Raw genomic sequence first — 27,634 nt, 5'->3', positions numbered from 1 at the left:
ATGTGAAGGCTTCTTATTTATAGAGAACCAGAACAGATGATGTTATTGTCAATGTAGTTAGGCAAATGACACATTTTGGTAGCTTCAGGAAATTGGAGGATCATTTAACAGATAACATGAATTAAAACTGAATGCTCTGGGAGTTCTTGCTCTTGAGAAGCATGTTACAGCTGAAGTCAAGACATTTATATACAAAATATTAAACAATAGCCTACGGTGCTGATGCATAGGTTAAAAGGTATGATATGGAGAGACTTACAGTTTGAAGAGAAAAGCAGAGTAAGCTTCAGTGGTACAGGACACTTTCAAAAAGGAGGTAGGAATTAAGTCACTGAGAGCCTACCATCTATATTATATCATGCTAAGTACTGCAGATGTGTGGCAAAAGAGATCATTCTCTTTTATGCCATATCCATGTAGTATGCATATTGCTGTGGTGGTGCTGCATTTATTTATTTCATGTCTTCATTGCTTTTGTTTCCTCAGTACTCTACATGGCAGGCACTCAGTAAATGTTTGTTAAATGATGAGTAAGATACAGTCCCTGCGCTGGCTGGTTTGGCTCAGCGGTTGGAGCGTCGGCCTGCGGTACAGAGAGACCCGGGTTTGGTTCCCGCTAAGAGCACGTACCTCGGTTGCAGTTTGTCCCCGGCCCTGGTTGGTCGTGCGGGTGGCAGCCACTCGATGTGTCCCTATCATGTCGATGTTTCTCTCTGTCTCTCTTCCTCTCTCTCCCTCCCGCTCTATCTGAACAAAAAATGGAAAAATGTCCTCGGGTGAGGATAAAAAAAAAAAAAAAAAAAGATACAGTCCCTACATATCATATAGTAGGATGTGTACATGTTATACTACAAAGTAGAGGAAGAAGTACAGAATTGAATGGATATGTCAGTCAGGAGTAATCATTTATTTTGGAAAATGATAAGGAAAGGATTTACAGTTGAGGCCATTTTGTCATTGGCTCTCTGTGAGACTGGGTGAGGCTGTGAATAGTGTGAGCAACGTCCATAGAACAGGATATATTTTGGATATATATTTTATTAGGCTGTTACATTGGTTTCAGAAGAAGTACCATGTTCACAGTTTCCAAGTACAGTGTTACTACGTTCCAAGTTCAAGAACACAGCAATCACATAGTTTCCCCCCAGAAAACAACTGTTTTCTGATGAAAACCATTACTTCATTAGACTGTCTTATTTTATCTTTACCTTTAGGACCACCTGTTGACTTTCTTACCATATGCATGTTTCACTTTCCCACACTCATCCCCAAACTAATAGATATTGAGTATTTACTGAGTGCCAGGTGCCATTTTAAGTATTTTATATGAATTAACTCATTTAATTTTCACAACAACCCAGTGATTAAGGGACTTGCATAAGGTTATGCAGACAGTAAATAGTAGAGTCTGGGATATATTACTTTGTAAGTGTTACTTTGTGAACATGAATTAAGAACAGCAATTTCTTTGAGGAGTGAGTGCTCCATATTACTAGCTGAATATTGTGACCCTAGAGGGCCATTTGTATATAGTAGAAACTACAAATGTTAAATAACTTGGATGAGTGGTGGAGGTGTTCAGAAGTGGTAAGATTTGGGATATTTTGGTGATAGAACAGATATGATTTGGTGATGTGGGATATAAAACAGAGGGATCGAGGATGATTTCTAAGGGTTGAGACCTGTATTACTTGGTGAAAGGGTGCCACTGATTCATAATGGAAACTTAACTTGAGGAGAAGTACAAAATGTACCTAGGAGTTTCACACATTTGTAGAGTGCTAGTGCTAGTTACAGCCAAATTGTAACTCTCAGCTAGTGCTAACATAGCAACAACTACTTTTTTTTAATTTAAATTTTATTTTTGTTACAGATGTTTCTCCTTTTTTTATCCCATCGACACCCTCATCCCCATCCCCCCCACCCCGTCCCAAGCTTTGTTGTCCATGTCCATTGGTTATGCATACATGCATATAAGTTCTGTGGTTTATCTCTTCCCTCCCCCCACCATCCCCTCTTCTGAGGGTTGTCAGTCTGTACCCTATTTCCATGAGCAACAACTTCTTATAGTTGAGGATGTTAAAGCCAGTTAACTCCATCCATGCTTATTTCAGATCTTAAGACACAGAAGCAGGCCTCCTCCTACTCCAGGCATACCATGTCCTCATTTTCATATATCTTGCTATTCTCTCAGACTGAACTGTTGTAACATTTTTATCCACCTGACTCCTCATCACCATCACCAAATACCTGGCTAGGTCTCTTTCATTAATGTATGTACTGTCTCCTCCGGAAACATTTTCTGATCCACATATCCATTCTACTTTAACTGAGTTAATCTGAACTGGTGATCCTCTCCACACACATCCAAGCATACCATACATATACTGCACGTAAACACCTTGATTATAGCAGTTTTTAATGGTTTTGTATCTCTGTAGAACAAAGAAGGGAACATATTCTAGGTGGGGAGAAGGATATGATAAAAGGTTCAAGGGGCAGATTTGGGGGGAGGATTGAGAAAGAAGAACAGAGATTGTAAGTCATGTGTGGTATGTAAAAAAATATGTCTATTAACTAAGATTAGAATAATTATATGTAAATTATCTCAATAAAGCTGGGGGGAAAAGATCAGAAGAATCTTTTTGGGACTTGAGAATTTTTAAAACTAAACTGTGATTGATTTAAAACTATAAAACAGTGAGTGATTCTCAACCCTGGCTGCACCCCTAGAAACACCTGGAGAGTTTTTAATATCCCATAACCTATGAGTGTCTCAGACCCAGACTAAGCACAATTTCTGGGCATGGGACCTGGACATTAAAGCTACCCAGTTGATACAAAAGTTAGCAACTGCTATAAGAAATGGAAAATGATTGGTTAAAAAAGGGTATTGAAATAGGAGTCAAGAAATTGGATCATTATTTTATTCTTAATTATTTGTGATCTTGAGCAGTCAATGCTTGGTGGTGGTTCTTCATATATAACTTTGTTGGATGATAATATAGAGATTTTTCTGTCTCTAAAACTCTTTTCATTTTAATGAAGGAAATTGTGTAATGAAATAATGTTACAGGGAAGATTAATCAGCTAAATGCAGGACAGGTAGGGGGTTAGAAGATGGTTATCCTTTGTTAGTGTGGGTAGGACAAGTGAATTCCTAGGGGAAACTAGTTGCTTTGGGAGTGGAAAGGAAGGTACTTTAAGAATCCCTCTTGCACCAGTTAGGGATTTTTTTCCCCCTGTCCTTAATACAAATTTCAGGAGACTTAAAATATTCAAGGATTTGGTTGTTATAATTGAACTTTCCTTATAACTTATTGTTTATCTTTAGCAAAACCTTGAATAAAGAATGGCATATCTTGCTATGAGTATTTAAGGGATGTGCTAGTGTTCAGTTTGTGCAGTGGAAGTAATTCATGGAAACATTTCTTAGATCATATACTTTTAGATTTCTGAAAAAAAGATTAATAAAGAATTCAGTTCATTGTTTGATTGCTTAGCACCCTTCCAGATGTGTAGCTTTGTATTTAGAATATGTTTATATATTTCTCCTAATAATTATATTACTCTTTATTATCAGTTTGTCAAAATGAAATAAAAATCTGATTTAGAGAAGTTTTAGAACTTTTCAAATTGCGTGTTAACAGGTTTTTGTTGTTGTTCACGCTTTTATTCCTGTTCTGTAAAAAGGGGCTAAGCATTTTCTCTGTAGGATTGTTATAAGGAGGAAAGGAGATAAAGTAGCATAGTACTTGATAGTAGCATAGTTCTTAGGTGCTTGATAAATTTTAATTCTACTGTCCTCCCAATATACAAGCTCAGGCATACTATTTATATTTACCCATTGTAGTTATTTTATACCAAAAAAGTTTATGAGCTGTTTTTGTTTTTTACTTTTTTTTTTCAACTTACATGTCTTTTTGGTATAATATAGAGATGCTTTCCCATAGACTTTTTTCTAATTATACTAGTAAAAGCGTGAATTTTTTCCTTCAATGACCCTACTCAGTTATAATAGTTTGACTTAAGTAACTCAAATTTAGTGGCTTAGTGTATCTTGTTTCCTAAAGTAAATCTTTATACATTCCTATTCAGTGATATTATTTATGTTTTAAAGGAATTTAATTTTGAAAAAAATAACTCAATTCTTAAGTATTCAAGGGTTAATGGTTCAGTTTGAGATTGATGCCCTCCTTTCTGCTCTTTTATTTTTTTTAATATATTTTTTAATTGATCTTTTTTTGAGAGAGATACAAACATCAATGAGAGAAACATCTATCCCCTGCCTCCTGCACGCCCCCTACTGGGGATCGAGCCCGAAACCGGGTATGTGCCCTGACAGTGAATTGAACTGGGACCTCTCAATTCATGGGACAATGCTCAATCCACTGAGCAACACTGACCGGGCTCTGTAGATTTTTAAATATTTTATACCTACTTAGTTCAAAATGCAACTCTGACCTTTTGAATTTATTAGCTGTTTTTATGAAATTGAAGTGTGTTGAAGGAAAAATTAAAGTAAAAGCTAATCTTCGAGTTTCTTTATTCATAGTCTTCCTCCATTCTCAGCACTGTAAATTAACTCATTTGCCCATCCTGATAGACTACATAACTTGACTCATTCTTACTTCTCTTTCTATTTCTGAAGTTTGGAATTTTCATAATACAACATGGAATAACTTGTTATATGAAGGGTTGAAGTAAACAAATTTCAGTGAGTCTTTTGTAGGGCTTATTAATTAGAAAAAAGCCTAAGGGTACTAGATTTTTGGAAAGTGTGTTTATAATGAAGAAGTTGTAGAGAGTGAAAAGGAAAGGAAAAGTAAAACTATAGGAAAAAAAACTTGACAGGTATAGAGAAGAGTGGGAGAAAGAAAATGAAGGGAAGAGAACAAGAGATGAAGATTTAGAAAACGTTTGAAGAGAAATAAACATTCAAAAAAGGAAGAAAAAAATCAATAGATAAGAGGTGTTAAAATTCATTAGGCACTCACAAGGGTGTTAATTTAGTGTTATATTGGGCTCCCAGAGGGCTCTAATTTTAGTCTTGGTTCTTTGTGTCACCTTGCAGAATAACTTATTTGAGGCTCAGATTCCTCATCTGTAAAATGTGAACTTTGGACTAAATGATCTTTAAGGTCCCTTCTGGCTCTAAAATTACATATTTTTTGGTGGTTAGTTACCATGAGGAAAGCATTCCTGTGGGAAATTTGCAGCTATAGCTGACTATAGGACAACATATTTGGGGAGAAAAATGTAGTAAGCTCCCTAAGGATAGGAGCCTTATTTCTATCTTGTTCACCACTGTTTCCCCAGCAGCTAGCACAGGCTTAACACATACTATGCACTCAGTCAATGTTTGTTCAGTGAGTGATATGGAAAGTATTACTTGGGTGGTTCATTACAGTATTGGATCTAGGGGAAAACTATGTGCTTGAAAGAAGGAAAATACTGATTTCTTCTGCAGATATTTGATATACTTATATAGGCTGATTTTTAATCTTTTGTTTTTCTTATTTTGTCCCAGATTCAGAGAAAGTAGCTGCAGTAGTGGCATACTCACAATCACAAAACTTGTAGTGACCAGACATATGTATAGTGACTAAACCAACTTGTAATCTAGACCAGTTCTCTTCATGTGACTTAAAGAAATGCAGAACCAAGCTTGGGTCTTCAAAGAACATGAGTAAAACGAGTACACATAGATATGGTAGCTATATTAAGTTGTATTTATTGGCTTTATTCAGTTGAGAAGCAAAGTTGGGCTGAGTACTGAGGCTGGTAGATTCCAGTGAAATCTTCGTAATCCACTAGTATGCCTAGATTAGAAGGTAATACATGGTGTGCCTAAAGATAGATTTTACAAAGATATTTGAAGGAAACATTCAGAACATATATGTGTGTGTATGTACACACACACACTCCAATTTTTTTGAGGTCATAGTTTCAAAATATGAAGGTTGTTGCAGTTTGGGGATACAAAATTAGACCAGAATGGGGGAAGGGAAAATCAATTTAAATCCCTAGCACTAAAGTCATCTTATTCATTATCACTTTTATTTAACTCCCAATTTAGACTAAGCTTGGTTGACTGTGCCATCCAGAACAGACAGAAACAGAAAGCATGAAATTGTGTGGGTCAGGAAGAAGGGGGCAAGGAGGCATTCATTTATAGGCAGCAGATATGATGACAACTTAAGTTATAGTCTGAACAGTCCTACTTTTGAGGGATAAAAGGGGGAAAAATAAACATCTAGCATACTGGATATCCATGATAATTATTCTAAGTCATTAAGAAAATAATAATTATATTTTATATTAATAAAAGGTAGGAAATATGTCATACATTTTTGAAAAAAGTTCATCCCAATTCATTAATTTTTGTTTTATATCAGAATAGTAAACCTCAGTAGTCTTTAAAAATACACCTGTTGGAACACATTTATCCCTGCCTCTGGCCCCAAGAATACTACTAGATAAATAGAAGGTGATTGTACTTTGGGGGGGAAATGTTTAAATTTTTTTGTTTCTTATAGCTCTATCAGATTGAGTTTTTAATCAGTTGCTCACATTTTATTTTGGGTTTGTAAAAATTATAATATTGAGAACTATGTATAAATGCATTTTTAAAGGATCATATAAAAAGTAAAGTTTCTTCAGCAAAGTGAGGTTAAATGTCTGTGTACTTCCTGATTTAAAACAAAAACACATAATTGTAAATTTCTTAAAGGCAGACTTGTATAAATTGTTTTTATCAAACATAAGTCATCTAATTTGTTACAGTCATTAACAGACACAGTTTATTATAAAATAGAAATATGAAAACAATATCTACTTATAATACTAAATTTCAGACTAGAACATTATTTTTGTTAAAATCAGAGTCCATTTGGAGTTAATTGAATATATATCAATTTAAAATTTGCATATTATATTACAGAAGATGGATAGCAATTTCATTCCTGATGGCAATGAATTTCCTTCTTCTGAATTTTTTTAATAGGTGCACTAGGCCTTCCAATGAGGGGAATGAGCAACAATACCCCTCAGTTAAATCGCAGCTTATCACAAGGCACTCAGTTACCGAGCCACGTCACGCCAACAACAGGGGTACCAACAATGTCACTTCACACGCCTCCATCTCCAAGCAGGTATTTATTGATGGACCAGAATATTTCTCAAAATGTATCTTTGTAGAGTAAGCAAGCTTTTTAGTTTTTTCATAAGGTAACTAAATGGTTCAGTGTCTTTAATTGAGGAAAAGATAGTTGATACCCTCTGCTAATTTTATTTCATTGCAAATTAATGAGTCTAGTGTAAGATGTTTTTATCCTGCAGCTAGCATACTGGTTCTCAACTGGTGGGTTTCAAGAGTTAATCACCTTAGGGGGCTTTTTCAAAAGCCAGCTCTCTTCCTCAAAGGAGGGTGTGCAATTTAATATCACACCTCAGGTAATTCTGATTATTGCTTTCTCACCACACATCCATTGCTTTAGTGAGAATAAAATAAAACAGATTACATAGATGATGCATATTAGTATGAAGAAAGTAGAATGACATTCTAATATTTGTGTGAGGTACGTTTGTATTATTTTATGTCATAGTCACAATAATAGTTCTCTCATTTTAGATATCATCATATATTATTTCCACTATAATTTCTTGTTGATTTGTTTACTTTGGTTTTTATTTTTAAGAGTAGAATGACTGGACAAAAGAAGTTAATAATAATTAGCAATGCATTTTGAAAGTATATGTAAAATTCTAGGATTAGGTCAATTGACTATTTACAGAGAATTTTAATGAGTAATTGCAGAAAGCTTATTTAGTATAATGGACTTCTTTTTCAGGGGTATTTTGCCTATGAATCCTAGGAATATGATGAACCACTCCCAGGTTGGTCAGGGCATTGGAATTCCTAGCAGGACAAATAGCATGAGCAGTTCAGGGTTAGGTAGCCCCAACAGAAGCTCGCCAAGCATAATATGTATGCCAAAGCAGCAGCCTTCTCGACAGCCTTTTACTGTGAACAGGTAAGATGTTTATTGATACTGTGTATAATTGTCTTTCTGGGTATTTTTAAATTTGCCTTTTCATATTCAACATTCTGTTCTTGAGTTGTGGCTTCTGTCTCATAAGTGTGTTTCATAATATATTTATGACCAGGGAGATTCTCTTTCTGTTACACATCACAACTTTAACCTCTCCAAACTAAAGACATATTCTTTTGAAAATCAATTTGATTTTAGAAAGCATATTATATAGCTTTTTATTGTTGCTATAAAAAGAAGGTTGTTCTTACGTTGCCACCAGGCAAATTTTTGTTGATATGTTTTTCCTCTATTAAAAAAGGCTGGTCACCTGTGCATTAAGAATTTTAGACTTATGAATAGGCATATTTGATTATTACTTCCTTGCTTCACTTACACTTTGGTTAAGTACCCTTTCAACTGAAATTCAGTTTTGTACTTACTTTGGAGACTTACTGACCAAAGGCTTTTTCTGACTACATTTTTTAGTTGAAAATTGTCATGTCCTGGGATTTAAAACAAAAAGATGAGCTTTTGTACTTTTTCATGCCTTTTTGCACTATCCATTGCATATACTATTATGCAAATAATAACAATACAAAGACCAGTTATTCATTATGTTAGTGTTTTTTAGGTGTTCATATAATTTATATGAAAGTTATAGCTACAATATAAGGCTTTCTTTCTTGCAAAGATAGCATTTACGTTTGTCAATATTTTTAAAATGGGGAACTCGGTGGGGAAAAGAGGACCTTGATCTAGTTGATATTATCATACTGAGTTTCACTTTCTTTTATCTAGTACTTGTAAAATCTGAATTAAAATAGGTTATTAGCACATTTTCTTTTTAATCTTCATCTCATAAGGTTCAATTCTTACTTTTACTTAGGCCAAAGAGCATTTCTTTTATAATCATACTGCTCTTTTAATTTTTAAAAGTTATTATTTGTAAAGAATTATCAAGATTGTCATCTCCTTGGCAGCTTCCTAATCATGTAATACTTCTTGGGCTTTATCATGTCTTTCCTTATTCTTGCAGTATTGTTCATTGAATATATATTTAAACTTTTGCTTTTCCATATTTTTTCACAGTTTAATTATTTAAAAAAAATTTATTTATAAATTGTCAATGGAACTAAGGTCTCCAAAACCCTGCTTATTACTATTAGAAGTTGTATGTATTATAGAATGTTTTCATCTCTTAGCACTTATTCAGTGTTTGAGGGGACCTATATCATCAATTCTAATATGCTATTAAACAAAAATTTCTATTGAGTTTCCTACTCTTCTTTAAAGTATTGTTGCACAGCTGCATATTTTAAGAAAATATTGTTTGGTCATAGTTTTATAGATATAGGCCAAAAAAACCCTGTTATCTTCAAAAAGTTTAATTCTGCTCAGAACACTGATACACTTTTTTTATGATGAAAATTATTTGATGATAAAGATTTATACTTCATTGTAGAATTGACATTAATTCTTTTTGAAATTTTTATTTAAAAAAAATTTTTTTTTCTTTATTGATTTTTAGAGAGGGAGAGAGGATGGAAGAGGGAGAGAGAGAAACATCAGTGAGAGAGAACATAAATTGGCCGCCTCCTGCTTGCCTCCCACTGGGGATTGGGCCCACCCTGGGCATGTGCCTTGACCAGGAATCAAACCAGCGACCTCTTGGTGCATGGGTTGATGCTCAACCACTGAGCCACACTGGCCAGGCTCTTTTTGAAATTCTTAATTACTTCTGGCCTTGATTTGTTTTCCTATGCTTAGGCTTGTGCAAAAAAGAGAAGGCTTTGGAACTATTTACCAAGTACCAATTGTGTATTAATTTTTAGAATTTTGTGCACTATAGGAATATATTTTTTTTTCTTTTAAGTGGCTGAAAGATAAACTGTACTTAAATAAGAATAATGTGTTTTGGAGCACTGAATTCAGCTAAAGAAAAGCACCATTTAATTCAGGTCAACTAAACATTTACTGAGTGCTTGTTATATCCTTCTTAACACTAAGGATAGAGGATGCAAAATTGAATATAACATGGACATTGTTCATGGGGAATTTATATTCTAGTTGAGAAAGACAGACTGTATGAAAAAAGATATTTTATGGACAGTAATAGTAATATCATTTACCAGTAGTGGAAGAAAAGTATTCAGGAACAATGGTCTTATACTAAACTATTTAGTTTTGAAGTTAGTTCTGCCAGTATATCCAGTAAGTTGACTCTCCAAGAAGACTAAACTCAAGACTCACATAAAAATTCTGTTTTTAAATTCATCTGTGTAAGATGTTTGGTTCAAGGAAGGTCTTAGGGAAATTTAAAAATTTAATAATTAAACTCAGAAAACAAAATTAGTATTTGTTTTAAAACATGTTTTATATGAGGAGACCTTTTGTTTATCTTCATCTGAAAGTTAGTGTTCTTACTGTATATCTAAAATTATTTTCTGTGTACCCAGTATGTCTGGATTTGGAATGAACAGGAATCAGGCATTTGGAATGAATAACTCCTTATCAAGTAACATTTTTAATGGAACAGGTAAGCTTATTCTGGAGCTAGTACCCTATTAAAACTATGGTAGAACTTTGAAGTATAAAGCAATTCAACATACTGGTCTTAAAATATTACAGGATTTCTTTTATGCTAAATTGGTAGAATTTAATTTAGTGATAATTTGACAGGAATAGGATTTAATTCAGTGAAGAGTTGAAAAATATTAAATAAATTTTTTTCACTTGGCATAGTAATAGCATAGTGCTACAGCATCAGTATTATTTTCTTAATACCTAGAGGTTCCTAAACATTAACTTAATGTTTGTTTATGCCTCAGAATCTTCTTTGCTTCAAGAACTTTTTCTATCTTCAGCCTTTTACCACAGTCTAAATTAGGTTGGGTGGTATGGTATTCTGGCTAGTGAGACCCAGAATGAAGAAATCTTAAAAATTATGTGGAGCATTTACAAATTTTTCTTAATAGTTTTAATACTGATTTTGGCATTTAACCCTTACGAACTTTTAATCTAGTTTTATGTGTAAAAAAGAATCTTTTTATTATGAAACTTGGAGAAAAATTAAAAATAACTGGAGAAAAGGCAAAATAAAGTAAAAATGGCCATAAAACATTAGATGAAAGAAAAGCTATATTGCATGCTAAAACTAAGGCAGAAAATTTAATTCTTTAAAAATTAGGAAGACAAGATTGTAACAATTATAGAATAATAAAAGTTAAGAAACCAAGAGAGTGATTAAAATAGGCAAAGTATAAATGTTTAGTTAAATTTTTATTTTTAAAAGGAAGGGAACTGTTTTTAAAAATTAAAAATGAACATAAATTTTATTTACTATATATTTATTGAGCGCCTACTGTGTAATAGGTAATATAGACTTTTGGTCTTTGTATCATATTCCCTTTATATCATACTTCCCAGGCATTCAGCAGACATGGGAACCCTAATTATGCTACCTTGCTATACCCCAACTGCAAAATGCATACACACACACACCTTTGTGATGAAACCGGTAGTCCACAGGAGAGAAGTCCATAGGGTTTCTGTTTTCACTGCCTGTGCCAGATACTATTCTGGCCATTTGTATGAGACACTGTCATTCTCACACCTGCGTATAACTGAAGCTCCGAGCAGTTATATCACAATGATATCTTTCTTGCTAGCTAACAAGCTATATAACTTTAGAGTACCACCTTATTTCACATTCTACCTTAAGTCTCTTAAGATTTGAATTTTTTATTATGCTAGTTATATTTTGTTGTAGTGAATTGTTCATGAAATTCTTTTATGTGAAATCAATCCAAAAGTATTTATTGTGCACCTGCATATACCCAGTACAGTTCTGTGCATTATTTAGGAAGAAGGCACTGTCATTTCAAATTAAATTATGGTGAGTCTTTAATAATTTCTTTAAAGTGTTGATTGAATCAATAATTAATTTTCCTTCTTCTTATTTAGATGGAAGCGAAAATGTGACAGGATTGGACCTTTCAGATTTTCCAGCATTAGCAGACCGAAACAGAAGGGAAGGAAGTGGTAACCCAACTCCATTAATAAACCCCTTGGCTGGAAGAGCTCCTTACGGTAATTAAGCTTTTCAATGATGATCAATGGAAACTTTCCATTGCAAGTACATAGACACGTGTGTATATTTTCTAATCAGACTAGTATAATTTGTCAGAGTTGATATACCCAAAGTGCTTTTGTCTCCCAGAATACCATCATAGTAAAGTTAAATGGGAAAACTTAGTTTGTACAGAAACCCCTAAAAGGAAGTCCTCATTGGTATTCAGAAGTTACTTTCTTCTGCCAGTTCTACCTTGATACACTTTAATGATTCTTTTGTAATCTGCCTTTTATTAATTCATCACACATTTTTTTTTTAAAGAACATATTCCTAGTGATTAATAATGACTGACCATACAGTAAAGATTTTTTTCCCAAGTGAGTTTTTTAACTTCTACACCATTCTCTTAACTTCCACACCATTCACATTTGGGTCAGATAATTCCTTGTAAATGAGGGGCTGTCCTGGACATTACAGACTGTTTAGCAACATCCCTGGCCTCTGCCTACTGGATGCCAGTAGCATCCCTTAGCTCTTACCCTTCCCCCATTGTAACAGCCATAGATGTCTCCATAACTGACAAATGTATGGGGGAAAAATTGCCTCCTGTTGAGAAGCACCACTTGTGGGGAATGTATAGTTTATGTACACTCTCAGTCACCATTAAAATACCCCATTTTACTGTCTCTAATAAGAAATTTGGCTAATAGATGCTAAGTGAAAAGAAGAGGGGTGCTAAATATTTTCCATATATTCCTTGTCTTTTAAATGTTCAAATGCATATAATACAGATTTATTTGTATACTATGAGAGAGTTGTAGAAACATGTGAAGTAACAATTTAGACATGAAAATTATGTAACTGCAGTGTAGCCTTATTCTTTTTATTCTTTGCACATGGTTGTTTCTTTTTGGGAGAACCTGATAGAGACCAGTAGCAGAAAACAGTGGACTTACAACTCTTACAACTTTTTTTTCCCCCATTTTCAACCTAGAAGGATTTCCATGCCTTCCAGAATATGAATACAAATAACAATATATGAAGAAGGGAAAATTTTATTGTTCATATTCTGAAGTTTCCAAATCACTCTTCTAAAAATAACAAAAAACGATCTGCCCTGGAAGTTGAGTACCTAGCTACTTGATTCTCAGTTCAGACTCTAATGTTTTTAACCTTTCCTCATAGGTCCATTTTTTCATCCCTTTAATCATTCCTGTTGCTCTTCTTGGACCATCTCTAGTTTCTCCATATCGTTCTTGAATTGTGGAGCCCCAAACTGGATATTGTTCTCCAATAAGGGCCTGACTAATGCCAAGTATAGTGGGAGGATTACTTCCCAGTTCTTGCATGTTTTACATCTATTACATGGAGTCCAAGAAAATCTGAAATAATATGGAGTTGTTTAATAATTGATTGCAATTTGCTCACTCTGTAAGTCACTTTCAAGTAGAATACTGACATGTTCTTTTAAAATTTATTTTGTTCATTTGTATTTGACAATTGGTGTTTATAATAGCTAGTCAAATATTAAAATAAAGCAAGCTTTTTAACAAAAAATGTTAATTATTACCGATATCAAATTATGTTTAAGCACTATTGCCCTTATATTATTTTGTATATTGAATTATTAATATATAAAAATTTAGTTCTTTATTGTTATCCGGAATACTAATTTTTTTGAAGTATGCTTTCAGAGCAAAATACAAATTTTTTTGGTATATTATGAGGGAAGTTAACTTTTTATAATTTTTAGCAAAATATTATAAATATCAATTGCAATCTCCGGATTATTTTCATTATGTAGTTGGAATGGTAACAAAACCAGCAAATGAGCAATCCCAGGACTTCTCAATACACAACGAAGATTTTCCAGCATTACCTGGTTCCAGCTATAAAGATCCAACATCAAGTAATGATGACAGTAAATCTGTAAGTAATTGAGAATTATGTATGTGAGTGATGTAGTTTTTTCCCCTCAGACTTCTCTTGTATTAACAGTTTCATAGACTGTATTAAGGACTTACTAAATACTATTACAAAATTGTTTATCTTGAATATTCGTAATAATCTAACTGAAGAATGTGGAAAACCTTTATAACTTAGAAGATAGCCTATTTTTTTCCTATTTCATATAGGTTTGCAAATTTCTGTTGAACTTCTCAGAGTTAATTTAGACTTTTATTGTAGTCCCTGTCAGCTGGATCCCATGAAGTTTGATATTATAGCCTTCTAAGGAGCTGTGTTTTTCTTGAGTAAGTTTTCTCCTTGAAGAATCTTTATACACATTTTTATTCCTGTGTTGATTCAGCCAACTCAGCTTCCTCTTTCTGACTTAACGAATATGTTTATTTCTTCCACATTTCACTGAAAATAGCTTTTTTTTTTTTTTTTTGATGGGAGTTTGTATATTGTTAAAATATGATAAAGAAGAACATTGGGTAAGAGTTACATATGAATTTTAGAAGTGCATATGTTCTGACTTATCTTGGAAGTTTTTGTGGTGATATTTAGGTATTTAGTTTCTCTTTTAAATGAGAGTATTGAAGAGTTGTAAATTCCAAGTGTATCCCAAAGCACAGAGTCCTGAGATAGTTAATGTATTTTGTCTGTGACTGAAAATCTGAGATAAATAAGAATACTTTTCATATATTCTTTGTCCTTTAAATGTTCAACTGTGTATTATATAGGGTTTATTTGTATACTGTGGGACAGTTGTAGAAACAAAACTAATGTAGCACTTGAAAACAGGTAATAATTGACTACCAATTTAAATATAATAAAGAATGAATAGAAAGGTACCAATATGTGAATTTGAAATTTTCTTAACAAATTTTAATGTTACATTTAATTTTTTTTATGTTAGAATTTGAATACATCTGGCAAGACAACTTCAAGTACAGATGGACCCAAATTCCCTGGAGATAAAAGTTCAACAACACAAAATAATAACCAGCAGAAAAAAGGGATCCAGGTGTTACCTGATGGTGGGATTCCATAAAATATGTCAGTGATATTATAGAATTTATTTTTTTAAAACTTCTCATCAAAGATAAAAATGACTCTGTTCTTCTTATCCAGGTCGGGTTACTAACATTCCTCAAGGGATGGTGACGGACCAATTTGGAATGATTGGCTTGTTAACGTTTATCAGGGCAGCAGAGACAGACCCAGGAATGGTACATCTTGCGTTAGGAAGTGATTTAACAACTTTAGGCCTCAATCTGAACTCTCCTGAGTAAGTTTTTTTCTTCCACATTTGTACATAAAGACCTCTCTGCAAACTTTTCAGTTTTTAATTTCATGTCAGATTATATCACCTGCTGCCACTGATTGTTGCTGTTGTCTACTGACTCATCTTGGATCATTCCCTCTCATATTTGCTGCTGTATCACTGTCACTTTACAATATTATTCCTTTTATAATTTGGCAGTTTCAACATATATATGATCTTTCCAAATCCTGACATCTTGGCTCCTTGAATTTCTCTCCTCCAGAAATCTTACCCTCTACCATACCTCACCTACTCACCTTTTTAGTCATCCTTTTACCCTGCCATTACTAGTAACTTTAGTTTCTCTGTAATTTTAGGTCTTTGCTCCCATGCCACTTTCTATTTTTTCTCTCTGTCTAGTACTGGCTTCTGTAATTATTTGACTCTTTTGAGACCTTCAATCCATTCTTTCACCTTTTCGTTGTTCCTAAACATCCCTGTCTCTTTCCCTTATTTCCTTCTTATTCAGTTAAATTCTGTGGTCAGTTATACTGCTCATCTACTTATAACCCTTGACTACTTTGCCCACCTCCTGCTTTGTCGTACTTTCATGACAGAAACTAAATCATGGTTATACCTCTGCCTATTCTATTTTTGACCTATGATACTGAGCCTGGCAGGAGAAAAACACACAACTTCACTGCTTGGTTTCACTTTAGATTTATGGCCATGAATCACAGAAGTAGGACCTTAATTCTGCCAACCATAATCATAACTGACATGTGTAGTCTGTTCATTCTTTTGCTCTCCTGTGCAGCTACTTTATCACCTGTTCAAACTCCTGTCTTTACTCTCAGATGATGGCTTTGATTTTTTATTCCTACTTTATTAAGAAAGATGGAAGAGCCTGGCCGGTGTAGCTCAGTGGATTAAACGTTGTCCCGTGGACTGAGAGGTCCTGGTCCAATTCCCGGTTAGGGCACATACCCAGGTTTCGGGCATGTGGGGGCCATGCAGGAGGCAGCCAATCAATGTTTCTTACATGATGGTTCTGTCTCTCCCTTCTCTCTCTCAAAAAGAAAAAATGTCAATGGAAATATTAAAGAAAGATGGAAGCAATCAGAAGAGAATGTCAGCGTAGTCCTTCCACCAAATCTATTTACTACCTTGTGCACCCCCACTTACTCTTTCAGACTGTGGCTATAGTTGATCCATTTTTCCAATTTTTTGCACTTGGATTATTTTCTATCAGCATACACACATACTGTGACTTCTTTCATGTTTAAGTACTTCTTGATCTAATGCATGCCATTTTTATATTCTACTTGAAGCAAAATTCTTCAAAAGAGCTATCTATAAATCCCATTTGTCTTCTCCTGTTCTCTGTTAAAACCATTTCAGTTAAGATTTTGTTCCTGCTATACTAAAATTGCTCTTGTCAAGGTCATTAAATGACCACTATGTTAAATTCAGTGGTCGCTTCCAGGAATTTACCCCTTTTGACCTATCAGCAACATTTGGCATAGTGGAATCATTGCTGCAATGCTTCTCACTACTTTTAACTGCTACCAGCCTGGTTTGAATCACCATCCTCTCTTGCCTGGATTATTCCATCAGCCAGTCACTAGGTATGTCTCATTCTCCCTGTGCCTCTCGCAATCTCTTCATACAGCAGCCAGGACAATTTTTTTAAATAAGTTAATCTTCTGTTCAATATCCAGTATGGGTTTACAGTTTCATTATGATTAAAAACCCAAAATCTTTACAGGCCTCCTACTATCAATAGGCCCGATGTGTGTCTCTCTCCAACAGCTTCTCCTTTTGTTCACTCTGTCCCAGCTTCACTGGTCTTCTTGCTGTACCTCAGATATGTCAGCCATATTGCTGCCTTAGTAGTTCTAGCAGTTTCCTCAGACTAGAATAGTCTTTACCAGATAAATGATATGATTAATTTCTTTACATTCTTCAAGTCTTTGTTCAAATCTGACCTTTTAAATGACACCTAACCTCTGACTACCCTATTTAATTATTCAACTATTCTCCCCTCTCTGCCCTTTCACTAACATGGAATATTATATATTATGCAAATTATTTTTGACTGTTTCCCTCCAATCCACCATCCTGACCCAGAAAGTAAGTTTCATTTTTGTCAGTGATCTTTGCTTTGTTTGTTGATGTATTCCAGGCATATAATGAGCATTCAGTAAATATTTGAATAATTTGAACTTTTGCTTTTTAATAATTACTGGGGTTTTTTTTTTTCTGGCTATATAAATGGGAAAGTATTTTTTCTTGGGGGCATGGTATTAATGAATTCAAAGCATAGATATAGATATATATAGATACCTATATATATAGGGAAGGACAAAATGGGTTTATAGTTGCTCATGTGGAAAAAGACATATGGGTTATTACAATAGCTTTATTAACTCAAAAGAATGTCACAGTGCAACTGTAAACTACTTTTTCCAACCCCTGTATTTATAAAACCTTGTTTCAGTTTCCTGCTGTATATAAGTCATAGTAAACCCAAGAAAGGAAATTAGAAGTAAAAAGTTAATGTTTTTGAAGTTACTGTTTTTCCTGATTTCCTGAACTAAAATTAGAAATCATTTTTTCTGTCCTGGACTTCAGAGTGTTTTTTTCCCCCCTTTATTCAGAAATCTCTACCCCAAATTTGCATCACCTTGGGCATCTTCACCTTGTCGACCTCAAGACATAGGTAGGAGATTATATTTGTGTTCAGACCTTTAAAAAATATATTTGTAACTGAGAATCAGTTAATAAGGCTTTTTTTATTTTATTATCTAGACTTCCATGTTCCATCTGAGTACTTAACGAACATTCACATTAGGGATAAGGTGAGTGTAGTTTATTTTTCTACACAGTCAGCATGAATTTGTCTATTTTTCAGGCACTGTTTTTCAGTTCAGACAGCATATTATTTTGAAATAATTAGCAGTGGTTTCAGGTATGCTTTCATATGTTCATTCTGTTATATATAACAATTTTATTTCTACTTTTGTTTGTAAACAATATTTTAATGTGGTTCTGGGTTATATTTTTTAAATATTTTAAAAACAAAACAATGTTATGACAAGTGAAATATTGCATATAGTTATTAATAACAGGTGCAACCATAACCACAGTTGATGGCAATAAACTAACTTGGAATATTTAGTAAATTCCTTGTGATGTTCTAATTATATGCCCTTATCATTAAGAAAGATTTTTCTTTACATATATTACAGATAGTGTTTTTATTGGAACTATATATTATATATTTTTAAACTGTTTATGACTTTTGGCATTTTTTCTGTATTTTTTTTCTATTTTTGAATCACCTAAAATTCTAGTTATAAAGCATCTGTTAACAAATTGCAGCTTTAATTTGTTGAAAGAAAGTAGTAAATGCTTATTTTAGGAATAGGAACTAAGACTTGATTTTTGTTAGAAATGGTATCTAGATTTTTGGCCTCGTGAAAGGACATAATATTTTTAAATTATATATTTGTGTTAGTCATGTGTATAAATGTTTAATGTAAATATCAGTGTTCTGCATCTGTGCCATGTAATTGTGTAGTCAAATCAATTTTGATGTGGACAGGCAAGTAAAGCTATATATTTCTCAGTATGTCTTAATACTTGAGTAGGTGGAAGACAAGTATAAGAAAGTTAGAGCTAGTTTTTGCTATTTTTGGATTGTGTGATTTGCTGCCACCTCCACTGTAGAGCTCTTTTGCTTCAAATACTTAAGGGTTTCAGACTCCTTTCTCATGCCAATTTAAGAAATCCTGGCTTGGGAGGATTTGACACATTTGGGACTGCTACTTGAATGGGGGTAATATGAATAGATAGAAAAAATTATATTTAGAGAATGTGTAACAGTTAAGTAAATATTTAGATACAGGATTAAGTAAAGAGATAAAAGTATTTTTATTTTGGTGGGCATTTAAAAAAGATTTATATTAATATGAGAATTGGAGACTGTTGAACTCATGTTTTATAGTTTGGTGGGTATTTATTATGTTTTTGCTTTCTGGAGGGACATGTTAAGCAATCATATTTTAGTCATTCATTTAAACAAAATAAAGAGCAGTCTCTTTATGATTTTTGTACTTAATCTATGATTTGCTAAATATACATAACCAACAGATTTGTGAATCACTGTCAGAAGTAGATTCAACATTTCCTGTAAGTCTTCTTCTATGTGTCAAGACACTCTACAAGGTGTGTGCACATACACTTAGTTAATTTCATTTTAATTCTTAGTAACCCTTATAAGATGTAATTGTCTATATTTTATAATTGAAATTTAGAGACATTAAATTACTTGGAAATAGTATATTAGTAAGTAGTGGATCTAGGTCTTGAATATAAGTCCTGCATTTCTGAGCATAGTGTTTCACTATTACTCCCACATTGAATAAATAAAAAATCCCTCAAACAAGACATTCAGCATTTGAACTTGATTGGAAGTTTTTAGTTAGCCTTTTTTCTAATAGTACATAAAACAGATGTACCAGAATAATTGTTAAATGAATTTTGTCATTTAAATGGTAAAATTACCCTAAACGATGAAACTCCCCTTTAGAATTGTAACTACTTGTATAATCATGTAATAGCAGTTATCTGGTACAAAGAGAAGAGTTTCTGTTTCTCTTTCTATTTTTTACTTTAGTGTTAGCAGTTATGTGGTAGGATTTTCAGACTTGTTTTGCATTTCAGAATAATTTATTTCTCTTTTCCAGCTGGCTGCAATAAAACTTGGTCGATACGGAGAAGACCTTCTCTTCTATCTCTATTACATGAATGGAGGAGACGTATTACAACTTCTAGCTGCAGTAGAGCTGTATGTTCAAAGTATTTTTAAACACTTTTGTATTATAGTGAATATTGTTTATTCTGAAAGCTCCTTAAAAAATTATGATGGCTGTAGTTTATGTCTTTTGTTTTTAAAGTGGAAATATTTCTCTATCAAGAAATTTATTTTTACATTTAGTAAAATAAAGTTAGTTTAGATTGAAACTTTAGATTACTCAAGGCTTCATAATCACTGTGTACATAAAAAAAATTTTAAACTTAACCCTAAGTTTGTAAGAAGCCTAAAGACAGAATTGAGTTGAATCATGGTGAATCTAATTTTTATAAATATATGAAGTATAAGATATGGTTCATAACTGTGGTTCATCTTACTCCTTGTGGAACCACATATGTTAATGACAGTGAATTTCATCATTTAATAAACATCTTTTAAATATTATACGTACAAGTTACTATACATATTTCTTGTATGTTTTGAAGTATTGATAAAATAAAGTCCACATTCATTATCAGGAGCCTACTGGTCAACTTAAATTAGTGTCAAGAAGTTGGTCCATGGATATGGTTTTGTTTTCTCCCTGAGCATTTCTGTTTTTACCTGATGTCCTAAGAATAAAAAGTTTGTGTTGTTTCTCATTATGTCCAGTTGGTAACATAATAGTCATTCTAATCATGTTTACTATAGAGTGAGTTACTAAAAATTTCTGATGTTATGATTAGGAGACCTTTTTACAGATTTAAGTATTTTATAATATTCCTTATACTATTTCTATAAATGGCCTTGGATCAGATACTTAAATGTAACATTTCACTATGGTGATAATAAATTTTTTATTTCTCAACTGAGAATTTGTTTTTTTCCCATGCTCTTTTCACATTTTTTGTAAGATAGTAATTGCTAACTGTTCCTTTTAATTTATAAGTAAATAAATTCATTCATTCATCCATCCATCACTGGCAGTTTTGTCTCAAATCTTATGTCTACCTCATGGTATTGGTAGAAAGGTATTTGTTTACGTGGAGGTTTTATGTGCATTTAAATAGTTAATTCAAATACATATTGTATTTAGTTCCATACAAAATAATTCAAGTAGTTGGGGTTTTTGTTTGTTTTAATAGATATCTCAATTTCTATTGAATGTTAAGAAGAAAAAGAAAGAAGTGAAGTTTCTGGAACACAGTGTATCTTTATTTTGTCTACCTAAGTTTTTATCACATCGCTCATAGCGCTTTTAAGATCTCATTTTGTTTGCATTAAAGGTTTCTTCAGCTAAGTAAAGATGTGGGGTTTGGACAAATTATTTTTCTGTATTTACTTCACTAGGGTCGTATTTAATAACAATAAAAATCAGGACAAATAAGCATTCATATTTTTGTATTTTATGTGTAATTATTTTCTGAGAAAAGTTTTATAAAATGTGAACCACAGGAAAAAATTAATTGTCTTTTTCTCTTAAAAATTGAAGTTTTAACCGTGATTGGAGATACCACAAAGAAGAACGAGTATGGATTACCAGGGCACCAGGCATGGAACCAACAATGAAAACCAATACATATGAGAGGGGAACATATTACTTCTTTGACTGTCTTAACTGGAGGAAAGTAGCTAAGGTATATATTTGTTTCATGTGCAAATGTGTAAATGTATAAATCTAGATTTTAAAAAGAAGTGATCTCTTTTAGTGTGCTTACACATTAATTTCAGTAATGTACCAGCTATTTGCTAAGTCTTTTGTCTCTACCTCCTTGGCTTGATTTCACTCTTGGAGAGTATGCAGAAACAGTTCATTTCACCCACAGTTAGAAAAATGATTGAATTTAGTAGGAAATTTTATAAATTTTTCAAAGGCCTTGATAACATTTTAAATATTTTTGTTTCTACCTAGTTGCAAAATAAAGATACTCTTGTGCAATCCCAGTCATGTAGTCTTATATTATCACTTTAAATTGAGGATGAGAATTTCCTAAAACCAGTATATAAACAGATACAGGTTTTTTTTAAAAAACTTGAACTCATTGAGAAAAAGATGCTTAAGTTTTGAAACAGGAGACAGTTCATTGGATATTTTAGTTGTTGGTTTAGGCTTTTTTTTTCTTTTGAGTCAGTTTTACTAGTCCTATGAAAGGGTACAACATTTTAAGAAGACTGTTTTACCCTTTCATAGGACTAGTAAAACATTTTAAGAAGACAATGTAGCCCTGACCGGTTTGGCTCAACGGTTAGAGCATGCCTGCAGACCAGAGAGTCTCCTCTGAGGGCACGTACCTTGGTTGCAGTTTATCCTTGGCCCCTCTCACGTCGCTGTTTCTCTCTCTCTCTCCTCCATCTCTCCCTCCTGCTCTATCTCAAGATATACGCAGGAAAAAAAAAAAAAAAAAGGACAATGTAAAATGCTTACCAGATATTTATCACAAAAAAGTGTTTTACATTATAAGATTTTAGGTAAAACTTAAAAAGAAATAGGAAAAGATGAGCCCAACACAAAACCAAAACAAGAGATTACTTTTTAAAATTATTATTTTTGGGTGTTTTTCTTTTTTTTTTATCCTCACCCGAGGACATTTTTCCATTTTTTGTACAGAGTGGGAGAGAGAGAGAGGAAGAAAGAGAGAGAGAAACATCGATGTGAAAGGGACACATCGAGTGGCTGCCACCCGCACGACCAACCAGGGCCGGGGACAAACTGCAACCAAGGTACATGCCCTTAGCGGGAACCGAACCCGGGTCTCTCCGGACCGCAGGTGGGCGCTCTAACCGCTGAGCCAAACCGGCCAGGGCTATTTTTGGGTGTTTTTCAATAGTAAATGTCATTACTTCTCAGAGCAAGTCCATATACCATAGTGGGTTTGGCTCAGCAGTTAGAGCATCGACCTGCGGTCCGGAGAGACCCGGGTTCGGTTCCCACTGAGGGCATGTACCCCGGTTGCAGTTTGTCCCCAGCCCTGGTTTGATCGTGCAGGTTGCAGCCACTCAATGTGTCCCTTTCATGTAGATGTTTCTCTCTCTCTCCCTTCCACTCTATCTGAACAAAAAATGGAAAAAAATGTCCTCAGGTGAGGATAAAAAAATAAAAAAAATAGCACATGAGACATTGTGTATATTACCTGTTCTTTAAGAAGTAATAGTGAATAGTGTAATGGAAAGCCCTAGTTAGTCTTTTTGTCATGGATTTAAATTTAACTCCTGTTTCTGCTATTTATGCTTTCACCTTGAGTAATTTCCTTATCTTTTAAATCAAAATACTTGTCTCTAGATTATCATGATGTTTAGATGAGATTAGACACAAGCACATTTACACTAAGTGTAGTGCTTGGCAAATATTGAGTATTTGATACATGAGAGTAGTTGCAGTAGCTTGTTGCTGTTGTTTCTATGAAATCATCGTTATTTCAGCTTACTACTTTTTTCACCCCAAAGATGGAAAATGATAATTGATTGTTGTTAGGTTAGGTCAGTGGTTCTCGAATTTTAGCTTACATCAAAATTACCTGGAGATCTTTACACCTGGAGGGCATACCTCCATTTTTTCTGATTTAATAAATTTGTGGAAGGTACCTGAGAATTTTCATTTCTAACCAGTTTCCAAGTGATGCTAATGATGATGCTGGTCCTTATCTGGAGCCATACTTTGAGAAACTCTCAGATGATTCTACAGGAGAGAAAAAGTGTCGTTGGAGGACAAAAAATTCTGTTAGGAAATAACTGAAATTTTTTCCACTCATTTTGATGCTTTTGCTCAAAATCATTGCAAATTATTCCAAATTTAGTGTATGCAAAAAAGGGATGGATGTTTGAAGTAGATAGGTGTGTAATTTTAGATAAATTTTAGTTCAGTATATGTGAAGAAGTCAACTTATGTGAAAAAAAAAAGAGTTTTCTATAGAACTAAGTTCTGCCCATAAAGTTAAATATTCAGGAAACAACTTAATAGAGCCCCTGTTAAACATTAATAGGGCCCCTTTATTCTCTCACTAAAGGAATTCCTTAATCAGATAAATGTAATTTTTGAAGAATATTTTGTTTGTATTGTGTGTATGTACACATTCGCAAAGTAATAATTTTACCCAATTTTATTTCTTCTGTATAGTTGAGGTTTTCCTCAACCTTTTTTTTAAGAGTTTAAAGGATATTTTTGAACCACATAAACAAAAAGGTATTACATAAGAAAAAATAATGTAACAATTTATGTAAGTACCTAACATATGATGAGCATGCTCTTACATCTAAAACAAAAAAGATAAAATTGGTACTATATGTATATATTTGACAAGAGTGCATTAAAAAATTCTCTAATATAAAACATTTAAAATGTGGAAAATACTTTTTCAAGATACAGAAAACAATTAAGACAGGTGTACCCACAATTCTTATAACAACATGTTGGCGGAAGGTAAAATTCATCTGAGCACTCATTTCTCAGATGTGCAAAAGCTATAAAGTTGTAAATCACTGGATATTGGCTCCCACTTTGCACTCCTCAACCATTTTTAATAAAAAATTTTTAGTCCTGGCCGGTTTGGATTAGCGGTTAGAGCATAGGCCTGCAGTCCAGAGAGACCCCGGTTCAGTTCCTGCTAAGGGCGCGTACCTCGGTTGCAGTTTGTCCCCAGCCCTGGTTGGTTGTGCGGTGGCAGCCACTCGATGTGTCCCTTTCACATCGATGTTTCTCTCCCTCTCTTCCTCTCTCTCTCTCTCTCTCGCTCTCTCTCTCTCTCTCTCTCTCTCTCTCTCTTCCTCTCTCTCCCTCCCACTCTATCTGTACAAAAAATGGAAAAATGTCCTCGGGTGAGGATAAAAAAAAAAAAAAATTAGCAGTGAAGTAGGAAAATAAAATTTGGGAAATACCATTAAATTATTTCTTAAGAAATCTCTCTTGAAATAATTTGCTGGCCACTTGCACTGATAACTCTTCAACATAATTATTTTCATAGTGATGAAAGCAAGCAGTACTACTATATTACTGGTTTCTATCAAATAGTAATATTCTCAGAATAAACTTTTGGAATGACTTCTGTTTTCTTAAGCTATTTTTACTGTTTTCCTAGAAACTGGATTAGGAATTAAGAAGTTAGTTTCATTCATAGTTATATGTATTAACAGATTTCATTATACTACCTAAACTTCATTAAAGTGCCAAGTTCCAAGTTAATTTCAAAGCCCTCATCTGTAAAGTAGGTGTGGATTACAATTCACAAGTAAAGAATATGCATTAAATAGCTTCAATTCATTATAAGAAGCCTGCAATATGAATTAGTATTATAAATAATGGCTTGATATCTTGAAAAGTATTGGCTTGATTCGACCATAGTCAGGTCTCCATTCAGAATATCTTGTATATGAGGTTCTTCCTTTCTCTTTTGCAATCACTTAATACTTTTAGAGAAATTAAGAGTTGTAATATTAAGTAAGGGATTAGATTATTTAAATCAGAATTATTTCTTCCACTGAAAATTCTGACTCTTGAGTTCTAAAACTTTTGACACTTTTTGCTTATTCTCCTCTTTTAGATAATCTTGACTTTTCAGCAGGCTATGTGGTCTGTCCTGTGTGAATTAGCTGGAATTGTTCAGTATTCCACTAATTTTAAATTGTGGTAATTTAGATAGTGTGTATAATCTTAATGAGTAAAATTTGAAAAATAATGTCACCCACAGAGAATTTTTAGGTGATGAAGGCTGCCCTATTTCAATAGCTTTCTCAAACTAAAGACTTACAAATTTAAGAATTTTTTCGGCCTAACTACCTTTTGGGTCCAACACTGAATAGGATTTTCAGTGCTTAGGATTTTTATATTACAGCCTGATATAAATATGGGTTTGGTTTTTTTCCTTCCATTAACTTCACTGGTACACTTTAGTATGTTTTTATACTTTAATTAGTAATATGTGCTTTTTTCAAAATAAAATTTATTTCTAATAACTGTATTTAAGATAGTTTTTTGCTTCCTAAAATTTAATGAGAATTTTTCAAAGTTAAGAGAAAGCTGACATTTCTGAGGATTTGAGAAAACATTCCTACAGTGGATGTTTTTCTGTGAAATTTGTCAGTAGTAATAATTTTACTTGATCATCTGAATCCAGTGCATGTATTCCAATTCCGCTTTATAGTAACATTTTGAGAATATGTGACCTAATTTTATTAATAGAAAAACAAAGACATTATTTTTTAAAAGTATATATAATTCTTTCTAGCCTTTAAAATCACTAAACTGCAATCTAAAAATCTGTTTTCCATGTAATATGTACTCATAGATCTTCTGATACCTAATCTTTGAATACTTCAAAAGTTAAGTGTTCTGTTCCTAAAAGAAATGAACTCATCAGCCATTAGCTACATACCTGCTAGGGGCCTGGCACTATTTTAGACAGTAGGTAGTGGTATATAAAACAAGACACTCTTCTTTCCCCTACAGATTATACAAAGGTATATATGTGTTATGTGTGTACATCTAGCATAAACATGTAAAAGATATAATCAACAATCAAATGAACTAAAGTTAGGGAACAAAGAGGTACTAGTGTATTGTAAGCTTTATGTATTTTAAGAATAAAAGTACAGCAAAAGCAAACAAAAAATGATTTAGAAAATGGAAGGCAAAAATTTGACCTATTCAATTTCTAAATTTGCTATGTAAGGTCTTTGAGAGTCTCTTAATTATCATATTAAAATATTTATGTTCCCTAGATTTAAACTGATCTTTTTTTTTTTTTTTTCCTTTATTGATTTTAGAGAGAGTGGAAGGGAGAGGGAGAGAGATATAGAAACATCAGTGAGCGAGAACATTGATTAGCCAGCCACCTCCTGCATGCCACCCACTGGGGATTGGGCCCACAACCTGGGCATGTGTCCTGATTGGGAATCGAACTGGCGACCTCTTGGTACATGAGTCAATGCTCAACCACTGAGCCACACCAGCCAGACTGACCTCTTTTTTTAACATGTGCAGAAAATATATGTGCATTGATGAAGTTACTCTCATTTAAGTTGTAATAATAGAATGTTGTTCATCAATGTATAATGTATAATGACAAGGGCAGGATGATTGAACAGGATTTTAAATTTTATAGCTTAGTGGAATATATGGTTTGTCACAAATAGACTTTTTACCCTATAACTACATATAATTTAGAACTAAATGCTAATTTTATTTATTTATTTATTTATTTATTTATTTATTTATTTATTTATTTATTTATTTAATTTATTTTGGTACGTGCCCCTAGCGGGAACCGAACCCCAGGACTCTCTGGTCCGCAGGCCGACGCTTCAACCACTGAGCCAAACCGGCCGGGGCACTAATTTTAATTTCTAAAGAATGATGTAACACTTTGAGATGGCATGGAAGGACCTGGGGAGTATTATGCTAAGCGAAACAAGCCAAGCAAAGAAAAACAAATATCACATGATCTCACTTATTTGTGGAATATAATGAACTAAACAAACTGATGAGAGCAAAATTAACCCAGAGACATAGAGGTGGGGTACAGATG

The 27,634-nt window shown here is 33.4% G+C and overlaps 1 protein-coding gene across 12 annotated transcripts in view; it reads left to right on the top strand.

Moving 5' to 3' along the window:
- The window catches only part of CNOT2 (CCR4-NOT transcription complex subunit 2), a 114,084-nt gene that overhangs the window by 83,473 nt on the left and 2,977 nt on the right, over nucleotides 1-27,634 (top strand). For 11 of the 12 annotated variants that reach the window (XM_036250713.1, XM_036250714.1, XM_036250715.1 and 8 more), the window contains 11 exons: nucleotides 7,007-7,154; nucleotides 7,854-8,036; nucleotides 10,493-10,572; nucleotides 12,000-12,125; nucleotides 13,913-14,037; nucleotides 14,972-15,092; nucleotides 15,187-15,343; nucleotides 17,980-18,041; nucleotides 18,131-18,180; nucleotides 20,071-20,171; nucleotides 21,610-21,754. In XM_036250713.1, coding sequence (XP_036106606.1) covers nucleotides 7,007-7,154; nucleotides 7,854-8,036; nucleotides 10,493-10,572; nucleotides 12,000-12,125; nucleotides 13,913-14,037; nucleotides 14,972-15,092; nucleotides 15,187-15,343; nucleotides 17,980-18,041; nucleotides 18,131-18,180; nucleotides 20,071-20,171; nucleotides 21,610-21,754 — 1,298 coding nt within the window. Of the gene's footprint in view, nucleotides 1-5,670; nucleotides 5,714-7,006; nucleotides 7,155-7,853; nucleotides 8,037-10,492; nucleotides 10,573-11,999; nucleotides 12,126-13,912; nucleotides 14,038-14,971; nucleotides 15,093-15,186; nucleotides 15,344-17,979; nucleotides 18,042-18,130; nucleotides 18,181-20,070; nucleotides 20,172-21,609; nucleotides 21,755-27,634 lie in introns of those variants that run through there. The other variant, XM_036250721.1, reaches the window with a different exon arrangement.

This window comes from Molossus molossus, unplaced genomic scaffold (assembly GCF_014108415.1).
Source record: "Molossus molossus isolate mMolMol1 unplaced genomic scaffold, mMolMol1.p scaffold_m16_p_10, whole genome shotgun sequence".
Classification (NCBI taxonomy): domain Eukaryota; kingdom Metazoa; phylum Chordata; class Mammalia; order Chiroptera; family Molossidae; genus Molossus; species Molossus molossus.
Note: the sequence above shows the minus strand (reverse complement) of the source record. Positions and strands in the feature narration are given on the sequence as shown.